This window comes from Ahaetulla prasina, chromosome 2, assembly GCF_028640845.1.
Source record: "Ahaetulla prasina isolate Xishuangbanna chromosome 2, ASM2864084v1, whole genome shotgun sequence".
Lineage (NCBI taxonomy): Eukaryota > Metazoa > Chordata > Lepidosauria > Squamata > Colubridae > Ahaetulla > Ahaetulla prasina.
In genome coordinates this window covers 115718889-115732393 of record NC_080540.1, presented here as the reverse complement: position 1 = coordinate 115732393, position 13505 = coordinate 115718889, and the positions used below count along the sequence as shown (strand labels likewise).

At 35.7% G+C, this 13505-nt stretch overlaps 1 protein-coding gene across 2 annotated transcripts in view; it reads right to left on the bottom strand.

Annotated features, from left to right (window-relative positions):
- GABRB2 (gamma-aminobutyric acid type A receptor subunit beta2) overlaps positions 1–13505 on the bottom strand; it is a 120186-nt gene that overhangs the window by 22940 nt on the left and 83741 nt on the right. For both annotated transcript variants that reach the window (XM_058169275.1, XM_058169276.1), the window contains exons 6-7: positions 11107–11244; positions 6542–6694 (exon numbers count right to left, since the gene is read on the bottom strand). In XM_058169275.1, coding sequence (XP_058025258.1) covers positions 6542–6694; positions 11107–11244 — 291 coding nt within the window. The remainder of the gene's footprint in view (positions 1–6541; positions 6695–11106; positions 11245–13505) is intronic.

The following is a 13505-nucleotide window of genomic DNA, read 5'->3' as shown; positions in this document are numbered from 1 at the left end:
ACAGTTGACAGTATGTTTAACACATCTTACATTATAGTAATATTTCTTCTTATAAGCTATTAAGGCATACACAATTGGACGATTTGGATCTTTGGATGTATTGGAAGATGCATAACAAAAACCAATTCTAATAAAATTCAAGGGTTCATTACAAAATAAACAGACATTGACATATATTACTTTTAAACTACAAAACTACAACATATATTAAAGCTGCATAAGAAATCAGAATTTTCTTAAAGAAACAGTTTTGTTGGGAAGATCTCACTCTAATGTTTGATTTGTGTGCAGTAATGTGATTGCCATGGTTAGATTAGGATCTGGGAAACCCTACACAGGACAAAGTACAATGGATATACTTTGTTTGCTATCTCTTAAATTATTTTGAACTGAAATTAAAGGAGAAGTACTGTGTGCCCCATCTCATGGTCTTGAAATAGAAATGGAGTAAATAAATAACAAACATTTTTGTTTATTTTTAAATTTATAAATGGTACCTTAATCCCAAAGAACCAGCAAGTTTAAAGTGTAGTAAAATAATCTAAAATTGAAATGCAGACCAAGTGAAACAAAAAATAAAAAAAAATAACGTTAAATACAATTTGATTTAAAATATCTGGGCAAATAAGTAGCTGAAAAAAGTCAAAAATCCCTACAAAACAAAAGTCTGTCTACTCTAATCTGAGATATAATCTATCTACATTTTTATCTCTCCAGAAAATAGAAGATAGCATTAAATCTATGAATAGAGTACGAAGTCCTACGTCAGACAAATATTTATTTACTGGTGTAAGATATAAAATTTCCTCTTCATCCCTATGGGTGGGAAGTGTCTTCCTCAATCTTGGGTCCTCTACCAGGGACCAAACCAGTTATTAGTTTCAGATATTATGATATAGACAATGCATCCTGTAGACTGTACTGAGTATAGTTCCCATCAGTCCTAAAAGATTCAAAATTACAGGAAGCATCTGTGTGATTCATTGCCTGCATAACAAGAAGTTGTTATTCATAGGTAACAAACCTGAAATAGCAGCAAGACAATAATATCTAAATATATACCTCCTGGCGATTATTCTTTATAGGATTATTTTTGGCAAATTTTGTAATTTGTAGAATTTGAAAGAAGAAATTAGCAGAAAACAACATAATCCTATTAGTTAAGAATATTGCTTTATGTTCATCTGATACTGACTGTAAGAGAAGGGCAATTGAATCTTACAGTATTCTTGAGTAAGAAATTCTAGAAGCTACCTTATATTGAATCAGCATATAGTTCTAATTTAGTATTACTTATCCTGATGAGCAGCAGCACCTCAGGTTTTGGGGGGATGGAAAGGAATATTTATTATATCCGCAACTCTCTTTTCAAATTATCTTTAACCCTCACAGCATTCAGAGGTGGTTTTAAAGTAGGGAGAGGTTGCTTTCAGATATAAAACAAATAGACAGAACAGATAAGGGTTTAGGGTTAGAAATAAATGGTACCTTAATCCCAAAGAACCAGCAAGTTTAAAGTGTAGTAAAATAATCTAAAATTGAAATGCAGACCAAGTGAAACAAAAAATAAAAAAAAATAACGTTAAATACAATTTGATTTAAAATATCTGGGCAAATAAGTAGCTGAAAAAAGTCAAAAATCCCTACAAAACAAAAGTCTGTCTATTCTAATCTGAGATATAATCTATCTACATTTTTATCTCTCCAGAAAATAGAAGATAGCATTAAATCTATGAATAGAGTACGAAGTCCTACGTCAGACAAATATTTATTTACTGGTGTAAGATATAAAATTTCCTCTTCATCCCTATGGGCGGAAGTGTCTTCCTCAATCTTGGGTACTCTACCAGGGACCAAACCAGCTATTAGTTTCAGATATTATGATATAGACAATGCATCCTGTAGACTGTACTGAGTATAGTTCCCATCAGTCCTAAAAGATTCAAAATTACAGGAAGCATCTGTGTGATTCATTGCCTGCATAACAAGGAGTTGTTATTCATAGGTAACAAACCTGAAATAGCAGCAAGACAATAATATCTAAATATATACCTCCTGGCGATTATTCTTTATAGGATTATTTTTGGCAAATTTTGTAATTTGTAGAATTTGAAAGAAGAAATTAGCAGAAAACAACATAATCCTATTAGTTAAGAATATTGCTTTATGTTCATCTGATACTGACTGTAAGAGAAGGGCAATTGAATCTTACAGTATTCTTGAGTAAGAAATTCTAGAAGCTACCTTATATTGAATCAGCATATAGTTCTAATTTAGTATTACTTATCCTGATGAGCAGCAGCACCTCAGGTTTTGGGGGGATGGAAAGGAATATTTATTATATCCGCAACTCTCTTTTCAAATTATCTTTAACCCTCACAGCATTCAGAGGTGGTTTTAAAGTAGGGAGAGGTTGCTTTCAGATATAAAACAAATAGACAGAACAGATAAGGGTTTAGGGTTAGAAAGAAAAGGAAGCTCAGATAGACCAGTTCTTTAAGGTGGCATGTCTAATTCAGATCCGCTGATTTTGCTTGGCTAACTGGTGGTTTTCTCTGAGAATAATGCTTGTTCTTTTTTCTCATAGCTGACAGTTGAATTTGAATAGGAGTCTTTTAAGAGGTGGGTTTCAGCAGGTTCTGACCAGTTCTGGAGAACCGGTAGCGGAAATTTTGGGTGGTTTGGAGAACCGGTTGTAAAAATTCTGACTGGCCCCGCCCCCACCTATTCTCTGCCTCCCAAGTCCCAGCTGATCGGGAGGAAATGGGGATTTTGCAGTATCCATCCCCTGGAGTGGGGAGGGAATGGAGATTTTACAGTATACTTCCCCGGAGTGGGGTGGGAATGGAGATTTTACAGTATCCTTCCCCTGGAGTGGGGAGGGAATGGAGATTTTACAGTATCCTTCCCCTGGAGTGGGGAGGGAATGGAGGTTTTACAGTATCCTTCCCCTGGAGTGGGGAGGGAATGGAGATTTTACAGTATACTTCCCCGGAGTGGGGTGGGAATGGAGATTTTACAGTATCCTTCCCCTGCCATGCCCACCAAGCCATGCCACACCTACCAAGCCACACCCACAGAACTGGTAGTAAAAGTTTTTGAAACCCATCACTGAGTCTTTTCCAGCTTTATTACTGACATTAGTCAGATCTAGGGTTTTTTATCTGAAGTTGATGTTTTCTCCGTTTCCTTTGTAAATTAAGTGGTAAAATCACATGAGGAATCCAATAAAATTTTTCACATTATCAATAACATAAACATAATACAGTAAAAGCGATCAGGATTAGAACAAAATGCGGTTTGTGTATTTCTGTTTATTTAATTTACAAGAGAACGTGTTTAATGTTTCAGCTGCAATATAATTAGTCAAACATAGACTCTTAAACTGGAGTTGCAATGACACGATGTAATAATGCTGCATCACACCAGAGCACATTTCATGTAGTCCAGATGAGTTCACATTTCAGTTAAGTTACCATAACTATTTTAGATAACTTGGAACCAATTTACTTAAGTGCAAATGCTGGTCAGCAGTAAATTTTCCACTCATACAATCATACGATCTAAGTATATATGTTTATATAGTTAGCATATTCAATGTGAGTAAATAAATAACAAACATTTTTGTTTATTTTTAAATTTATAAATGGTACCTTAATCCCAAAGAACCAGCAAGTTTAAAGTGTAGTAAAATAATCTAAAATTGAAATGCAGACCAAGTGAAACAAAAAATAAAAAAAAATAACGTTAAATACAATTTGATTTAAAATATCTGGGCAAATAAGTAGCTGAAAAAAGTCAAAAATCCCTACAAAACAAAGTCTGTCTATTCTAATCTGAGATATAATCTATCTATCTAATTAGCTAGCTAGCTAGCTATCATTATCTCGCTTCAAAGACAAAACCTAAACACGAAGTTGTAGCTGAATAGCCTTTCCCTTTCCAACCCAGCCTTCCAAGGGGACCTTTGAGGAGAAATCTCTGCCCCTCCCACTTTCCCTTTCCAAGGCAGCCTTCCAAGAGGACCTCTCGAAAAGAGCGAAAGCTTTCTCCTGGTCGTTTACCACCACCATACCCTCCACGCCGGCCATCCTAGGCTGGGTTAGAAACAAGGAGGAAGTTCAAGGACCACATCGATGGCACGAGCTCAGATTGCCGGCTGGGGATGATGGGCGCTGCAGTGCGATCTCGGGAGAGACTAGGGGAAGAAAGAATGACTGTTTCCACACCCTAGGATTGGGAAAACATTGACCCCCTTAGTTGCGGGAGAAGGGTTGCGCTTCAAAGCGGTCGCCTCCATCCATCAATCCATCCTTCCTTCCTTCCTTCCTTCCATCCTTTTTTTTTCCCAGCGGTGCGTGTGTGTGACATGCAAGCAAGGCGTCTCACGGGCATGTGAACTGGGTATGTCTAGTTTAGGGGTGACATGATAGGAACATTCCAATATCTCAGGGGCTGCCACAAAGAAGGGGAATCAAACTATTCTCCAAAGCACCTGAGGGCAGGACAAGAAGCATGGGTGGAAACTAATCAAGGAGAGAAGCAACCTAGAACTAAGGAGAAATTTCCTGACAGTTAGAACAATTAACCAGTGGAACAACTTGCCTCCAGAAGTTGTGAATGCTCTAACACTGGAAGTTTTAAGAAGATATTGGATAAGCATTTGAAGTGGTATAAGGTTTCCTGCGTAAGCAGGTTAGACTAGAAGACCTCCAAGGTCCTTCCAACTCTATTATTCTGTTTTTTGTTCTGTTTTCTTTCTAATCTATCTACATTTTATCTCTCCAGAAAATAGAAGATAGCATTAAATCTATGAATAGAGTACGAAGTCCCACGTCAGACAAATATTTATTTACTGGTGTAAGATATAAAATTTCCTCTTCATCCCTATGGGGAAGTGTCTTCCTCAATCTTGGGTACTCTACCAGGGACCAAACCAGCTATTAGTTTCAGATATTATGATATAGACAATGCATCCTGTAGACTGTACTGAGTATAGTTCCCATCAGTCCTAAAAGATTCAAAATTACAGGAAGCATCTGTGTGATTCATTGCCTGCATAACAAGGAGTTGTTATTCATAGGTAACAAACCTGAAATAGCAGCAAGACAATAATATCTAAATATATACCTCCTGGCGATTATTCTTTATAGGATTATTTTTGGCAAATTTTGTAATTTGTAGAATTTGAAAGAAGAAATTAGCAGAAAACAACATAATCCTATTAGTTAAGAATATTGCTTTATGTTCATCTGATACTGACTGTAAGAGAAGGGCAATTGAATCTTACAGTATTCTTGAGTAAGAAATTCTAGAAGCTACTTTATATTGAATCAGCATATAGTTCTAATTTAGTATTACTTATCCTGATGAGCAGCAGCACCTCAGGTTTTGGGTGGATGGAAAGGAATATTTATTATATCCGCAACTCTTTTTTCAAATTATCTTTAACCCTCACAGCATTCAGAGGTGGTTTTAAAGTAGGGAGAGGTTGCTTTCAGATATAAAACAAATAGACAGAACAGATAAGGGTTTAGGGTTAGAAAGAAAAGGAAGCTCAGATAGACCAGTTCTTTAAGGTGGCATCTTATGTCTAATTCAGATCCGCTGATTTTGCTTGGCTAATTGGTGGTTTTCTCTGAGAATAATGCTTGTTCTTTTTTCTCATAGCTGACAGTTGAATTTGAATAGGAGTCTTTTAAGAGGTGGGTTTCAGCAGGTTCTGACCAGTTCTGGAGAACCGGTAGCGGAAATTTTGGGTAGTTTGGAGAACCGGTTGTAAAAATTCTGACTGGCCCCGCCCCCACCTATTCTCTGCCTCCCAAGTCCCAGCTGATCGGGAGGAAATGGGGATTTTGCAGTATCCTTCCCCTGGAGTGGGGAGGGAATGGAGATTTTACAGTATACTTCCCCGGAGTGGGGTGGGAATGGAGATTTTACAGTATCCTTCCCCTGCCATGCCCACCAAGCCATGCCACACCTACCAAGCCACATCCACAGAACTGGTAGTAAAAGTTTTTGAAACCATCACTGAGTCTTTTCCAGCTTTATTACTGACATTAGTCAGATCTAGGGTTTTTTATCTGAAGTTGATGTTTTCTCCGTTTCCTTTGTAAATTAAGTGGTAAAATCACATGAGGAATCCAATAAAATTTTTCACATTATCAATAACATAAACATAATACAGTAAAAGCGATCAGGATTAGAACAAAATGCGGTTTGTGTATTTCTGTTTATTTAATTTACAAGAGAACGTGTTTAATGTTTCAGCTGCAATATAATTAGTCAAACATAGACTCTTAAACTGGAGTTGCAATGACACGATGTAATAATGCTGCATCACACCAGAGCACATTTCATGTAGTCCAGATGAGTTCACATTTCAGTTAAGTTACCATAACTATTTTAGATAACTTGGAACCAATTTACTTAAGTGCAAATGCTGGTCAGCAGTAAATTTTCCACTCATACAATCATACGATCTAAGTATATATGTTTATATAGTTAGCATATTCAATGTGAGTAAATAAAAAATACCTACCTAAAGCCACTCTTGCAGCTGACGCATCATAATTAATCCAGAATGATACCCAAGACAGAATAGTGATCAGAATAGAAGGCATATAAGTCTGCAGAATGAAATAGCCAATGTTTCTCTTAAGTTTAAAACTTAGGGACAACCTGGGATAAGAACCTAGAACAAAAACAAATACTGTTTGAACAAATATCATGTAAACAGACAATTTCAGACTATTATGGCTATTGAGATGAAAATGCCATTAACTTAACAAAGGAACAAAGAACCTAGGCATCTTAACTTATACCTAAAGAAAGTTTTCAAAAGGCAACGAACAGTTTTGTATATTGAGTGTGGTCAGTACACTGCCTGCTTATCCAAATGGTTGAGATATGACAACAGTACATAGTCATAGCTTTCACAGAACACTTTTTAATAATATAGAAAAAGTGAAGACTACAATCTGTAGTGTTACTTATTTGTTGATTATATGTGCAATCAACACCCAGCATGCTTATGTTATTTTTACAGGATAAAATCCTTAATCTAGAACTAGTATAGTAGCTGAAAGCCTTGACTGACCAGAGCCAAGAAGTGTATCAGAGGTCAATCTCTATGGATTCATCTGTTGATGACTATAGAATATGGAAAATAATGACTTGGAATGTAAAGGCGGTGAATGAGAAAAAGCATGAATTTACAAATGAAAGGAAGAAAAACGTAAATTGCGTATTTGTAAAACTAAAAGAATGGGAAAGGATTAATAGATCTGAAAAAAATGATGTCATGACATGGGCTAGATTAAATGCATACACGTGGGAAAATGAAGGTGTGGGTTTAAGTATGGATAAAAGGGTAGAATATACATGTTAGAAAGTATTTTGCTATCCAAATTGTATGAGGAATAGGAATCCATAGGTTGGTGATACTTTCATGTTATACTGCAGTGAATAGTTATAATGAAAGAACGAGGATGATCATTGAAATTTAATTAATTTTATTAAGTTTGAGAGAACTGGTGAAGGTCTTCAGGGTAATAAGAGGTTCTCAGTGTGGGCTGGATTATTCTTTTTGGTAAATTTATTGAGGAAAAAAAATGGACATTTAAAGAAGAGAAAGAAACTTTCATGGAAGTAGAATGACTGCAGGAAAACAAAATACAGGTCCTGTTGGAAATTAAATTAAATTTTCTAACAGCATCTATGTGAAGTGGAAGTGATGAAAATGGATGTGGAAACTGCTTAGAACAGACTGAAAAGAATTATGCTGCCTAATGCCATAGAAGTGTGTGGAGTTATGATAATGAGAAAAGTTATGATAAAAAGAAAAATGACTGGTGGAATGATGAAGTGTTATAAATGAAAAAAAAAATAAAGTAAGATTTCTGCTAAAATGAAAATGACAGAAAGGAATTGTATAATATCTGCATAGAGAAAAAAGAAATTTACAAGGAACATAGATAGACAGCAAAGGCAGAGAAAATGCAGGTAATGTAGATGATCAGCCTGTGCCCAAGGGAGGGGTCAAACACATGATTTCCTACAAGTAAATTTTGACTGTATAAAATTGTGTGGGCAAGGAGGGGCAAAGTTTTTTGTTGTTGTTTGCTGGGTTAGAAAAAAGAGTAAATAAAGTCTTCACCAGAGTGAATGGAATCAAAAATTAAAGTAATGAAATTATTTGGGATAAAACTAAGATGATGGAAATGAATACAAAAAGGTAATTGCATGTTGAGAACAGAACTAAAAATTGAGAAGGCTTAAAATAATGTAATTTTATAATGTAATATAAAATAATGTAATGTAAAATAATGTAATATAAATTTGGTTGGTTAACTGAGTGGTTATGACATTTAACATAAAGGTAAAGATTATACCTATGCCTGACAATTGTAAACAAACCTGTTGCTTCTCCTATATACTATAACACTGCCCTGGTGGTGCAGTGGTTAGAATGCAGTACTGCAGGCTAACTCTGCCCACAGTCTGGAATTCGATCCTGATGGACTGAAAATTGATTCAGCCTTCTATTCTTCTGAAGTTGGTAAAATAAGGGTCCAGATTGCCTGCAGGTGGGGGGGGGCAATATGTTGCCATTGTAAACTGCCCAGAGAATGCTGTAAAGCACTATGGGGCAGTATATAAGTCTAAGTGCTATTGCTATTACTATTTCTATACTAATGGAAAAACAGAATACGAATACAAAAATTATAGCGTGATTAGTTTGTCAAGCACATCTGGGGAGAGGTTTAACAGTTTTCTAACCAAAAGAGCACAATAACTAAAATAAAATTTTTGAAAGAATAACGTGGTTGTATGCTCGGCAATGAGTTTGCAGATCAGATATTCGTTCTTCAACAGACGCCCCCCCCCACCCTCTTTCACACACCTTACTCTGGCTTTGCCAATCCTTCTACAAAAATGAAGTTTATTTTATACTAGACAACCTATGACTGGCTGGCTTATCCTTTCAAAGGTATTTCTTTACTTAAACAGAGAAACAGAATGACCCTGCTGAGCAAAAAAGCACTGGGAACAGGAATGACTTCTGACTTCCTGGTGGCTTCTCCACTGATTTTTCTTACAGGGAGATTGGGAAGCATGTGAAATCTCCCTCCGTCCCTTCCAATGTATGTATACTTTTGTATACAGGTGATGCCATGTCATTGGTTGAAACCCCAATGATTTGCACTAAATGTAATTTAGAGTAAAGCAACAAGGAACACAGATCTGAAAATTAAGTCAAGAATCTAGGTGTGCTGAATGAATGTGGACAGAAAACAAAAGAGAATAAAGAACAAAGAAATACATTGAGATGGCTTGGTCACATAAGAGAGTGAATGACAATCTACCAGTATTTGCAAAACAGTATATGAAGGAAAAGTGAATGACTAAGAGGTACGGGAAGACAAAAGAGGTTATGGTTGTATGAAGTTAGGGGGGAACCTTAAAAAAAAGGGTGAAATTTGAAGAACAAAATAATAGATAATAAATGAATCAGAACATGGAAGTGGTAGAAGTCAGGATATTTTGCCAGGATGGAAAAATATGTAAATATATAGTGAAAATGTGGAAAGTTATTGGTGAAAACTGCATAAATCAGATTTATTTTCTTATTCTTAACACATGGCTTTAATTTCTTTGGTTTATTATTTTTAATACTATTTCTGCACTTCACTTAATAGTACTTACGTTGAAAGAGGGTAAGTAAAATGATGCATTTATTTGTGCCACCCACACCCACACATACGTGCAAACACACAAGCACGTACTATTAACACATGAATAACATGTGCAACAGCCATGTTTCAACACAGCTGCAGGAAGGATATGACAGAAATATGTCATATTCATATCCCTATGTGCTCTGGAGTATTTATCAGTATCAAATCTAAAGCACTGCAGAGTTATAATGAATAGACTCTGTATAGTCATGTGAAAAAGTAAAGAAATCTGTAGGAAAACATAAAAAGGCATGGCAAGTAAAAATACAGAAATTGTATCTCATAAATTGTCTGGATCTAAACTTTCCTCAAGAGTCCAACTAAGGTCTCAAATGGAATTTCTAATCCTGCTACTTCCAAAGCTTTGCGCTCTAAGCTAAGAACAAACTAAAGGCTGTATTCTACAGATTTGCATTATATAAAAATAATAATTATGATTTGGTCTGATTGGCAAACTGGAAAGTTATTTCTCAACCATGGATTACATAAAGTAATTTCTTGTTCTGTCAAGGACTACTTGCCAAAATAAAAAAAAATAACTCAACTCAACTAGGTTTAGATGTCTGAATAATAGAATAGAGAGCAGCTAATGACTATTCTATAGGGAGCCATTAAAGATTTGAAAGGGATAGTATACTTTACGATAGTGAAAATGCCTGGATAAAGTTGATGGTTTTTCTATTTAGCTTTGAGAGGAGAGTATGTCTGGAAGACAGAAAGTTGGATTGTTAACTGCTCTTTTGAAACTGCTGAATAAGGCATATAAAATTATTTTCTGTGGCTGTGTAGCACTATGTATCTAATTCCAAGAAACTCTTCAGAACTCTAAAATCTTTGAACCAAGCATAATTCTCAACATTTTAAAGCATCTGCATCTTTTGTCTCAACTGCATGGTTGCTGTCTATAGCTGTTGCATTGTCCTAGAAAAAGACACAGTTGCTTTAAAAAATTGCTAATAAATACTAGGTCCTTTCCCTGGCAGATCTTTAGATAACTGTTGAATAACTTCAGAATTTACTATTTACACAAGCCAACCCTATGCATGTTTAGTCAGAAATAAATATGTTGTATTCAGTAAAATTAATTCCTAGGTAAAACTTTGCAGAGAACTGCAACTTCAGTCTGTGTTCTACTACATAACTATATTCAGAGAGCAACTGCTATTGTCCATATTGGGTAGAAGCCACGGAAATTTCAATCTGTAACAACTGGATATAATATAACAGTGCATTAATTAACATATCCAAAGTTATTTGGAAGCCCAAATTATTTTGTAAACCATGTAGTTCACCATTGTGTGATATTAAAACAGTTTAAACAGCTTTACATTTAAGAAGCTTTCCCTTTCTCAATGTCCTCACAAACCTGTTGAGAAAACAACTTTCTTGGTGATAAGTTTGTAATCCACTATAGAGAACTGTGGCAGTTCAATCTTTGTCACCCCTGTAACCGCATTATCACCCCCACGCCAGTAAAATTCAATATCATCAGTTGTGTAGCCATCTGTAAAAAAAAAAAAAAAACAGAAGCAAAGATTTAGGATATAGTTCTCTCACACCACTATAACTATAATAAGATATTTTATTTGGAACCTTGTAAATATTTACAAAACAAAAGCTCTCTAATGCACATACCCCACATATATTATAGTCATGCTTAATTTAAGTATCAGGCAACTATAAGGTAGAATCCACTTAGAGATATAAATCAGAAGAAAGCTAGTAGCAACAAGGAAGTTTGCATCCTCTGTTGTGGCAGGAAAGATCCATAACTCCTTGCCTTGAGATGTCTGACTACTTTCATGACCGGTTGTATTTTTTTTTTGAGGTGGAGAGCCAGGCATTCTATTTTGCAAAGCACAGTTCTACTTTTGAAAGGCTGCCAAAAGAGGCTCCCTGTATGAAGGCCTCCTGTATCTCAAGGATTTTAGTTCAAGTCAATTTAAATTAAAGATAAAAAACCATAAGGAGGAAAAATACCAGCTGAGGTCTTGAATATTTGCCTATTAATAGGCAGTATTATTATTGAGCCCTGGTGTGCAGTGGTTAGAATGCAGTATTGCAGGTTACTCTGCCCACAGCCAGGAGTTTGATCCCAGTGGGCTCAAAATTGACTCAGCCTTCCATCCTTCCGAGATTGGTAAAATGAGGACCCAGATAGTTTTGGGCAATATGTAAACCATCTGAAGAATTCTGAAAAGTACTATAGGGCTGTATATACTGTAAATCTAGGTACTATTGCTATACCCAGTTACTGATAAATCAGCAGATATAATTCTAACTTCCTTGTCTGGTAATGTTAAATTGTCCCCCACTCAACCTTAAAGCACATTTATAGTTTGCGTTATTCTTTTCATTGGGAATGCAGTTTTTCTACATCATCTTTTGTAGCTTTTATTGTCTTTTCAGTTGTTTGATCGTTTGTTCATTAGGAGCACAGAGCTGGGAATATGAATGGAAAAATGGGTTAAAATTCTGAACTAAATAAATACATAGACTCAAATATCAATTTACCATCTGTAATGATTATGTAGAAAGTGGGTCAGTCTGCCTGGGAAAGAAAAGCTAATGTGATGAGGACTGCAGTCTGGGAATGCCAAGTGGAGGGTTTGAAAGTAACCACCACTATCTGCATGTTGCTAAATGAATATTTTGAACTAGGCCATGTCTACTGTGGTAACTGTTTTATGAGGGTACTGCATGTGGCTTAATCTTTTTAGGTTTTGCTTTGGAAAATGATCACAGATGGAAAAAACTGAGCAGGCCATGTTGCCCTTCGTGTTGCCATGGCAACCGGAGATAGTACGTTAGGTCTGCTGGTCATGAATGCTTGTCATCCTTCCCCAAGTGGATACATTAGGCTGCATTTTACAATTCCTAGCCAGAATGGATGTTGGTAATGCTGTTTGGGGGATGAGAGGAAGGCACCACATTAGCAGGAAGACCATACCTTTAAATTTAGAATTACGTTTTCAAACAGAAAAAAAGAGTTAGGAAGAACCTCACAAAACAACCATGGAAGTTGAGAAATGACAGGTGTGCAGGACTGAAAATGGGATATTTCCTATAGCTTCTCTGTAAATGAGAACTGACATTTACCACTTGAAGTCTTTTTTTCTTCTTCCAAGAATGTGTCAGATAGCTCATTACTGCTTTAGATATGATCACTACCAGGGATAATATGATACTTCACTCAATTAAACTGAGCTAGCCCTATGCTTTACTGCATTTGAGTTTCTTCTGGTGAAAGGACTTCAGCTTCTGCAAAGGAGATTCTCACACAATTTGGTTGGTACACCATCAAAAATACAGTGAATAAGCTGAGAACACAGCAAGTGACATTCAAGATTTTGTGAACATCTGATGTATTAGGGCAAGAGAATATCATTCTCTAGTTAGGAAACACACAGGAGAGATATGAGTCATGCATTCAGCAGCTGTCAGCCCCAAAGGAAAGTGTTTAAATTGAACTATTTATATTGTTACACAAACATATTATTTAATCTTCCATACATTTTAAAAAACAAGCTTAAAAAGTAATAATAAGCATACATATTTTTTAGAAATACATGATTCTTTAGATCTGTGTTATGTAGGTAAACAAAATAACAAAAGCAGAGCATTATGTTTGGCATAAATAGCTGTTTAGCAGCAATTTTATGCTATTTAACTAGCTTTAATTCTCTTATTAACTGTTATTGGATTGATCCTATACTGATGATTTCTTAGTTCAGTCTTTTATATTTTATGTTTGTTTTCATTCTT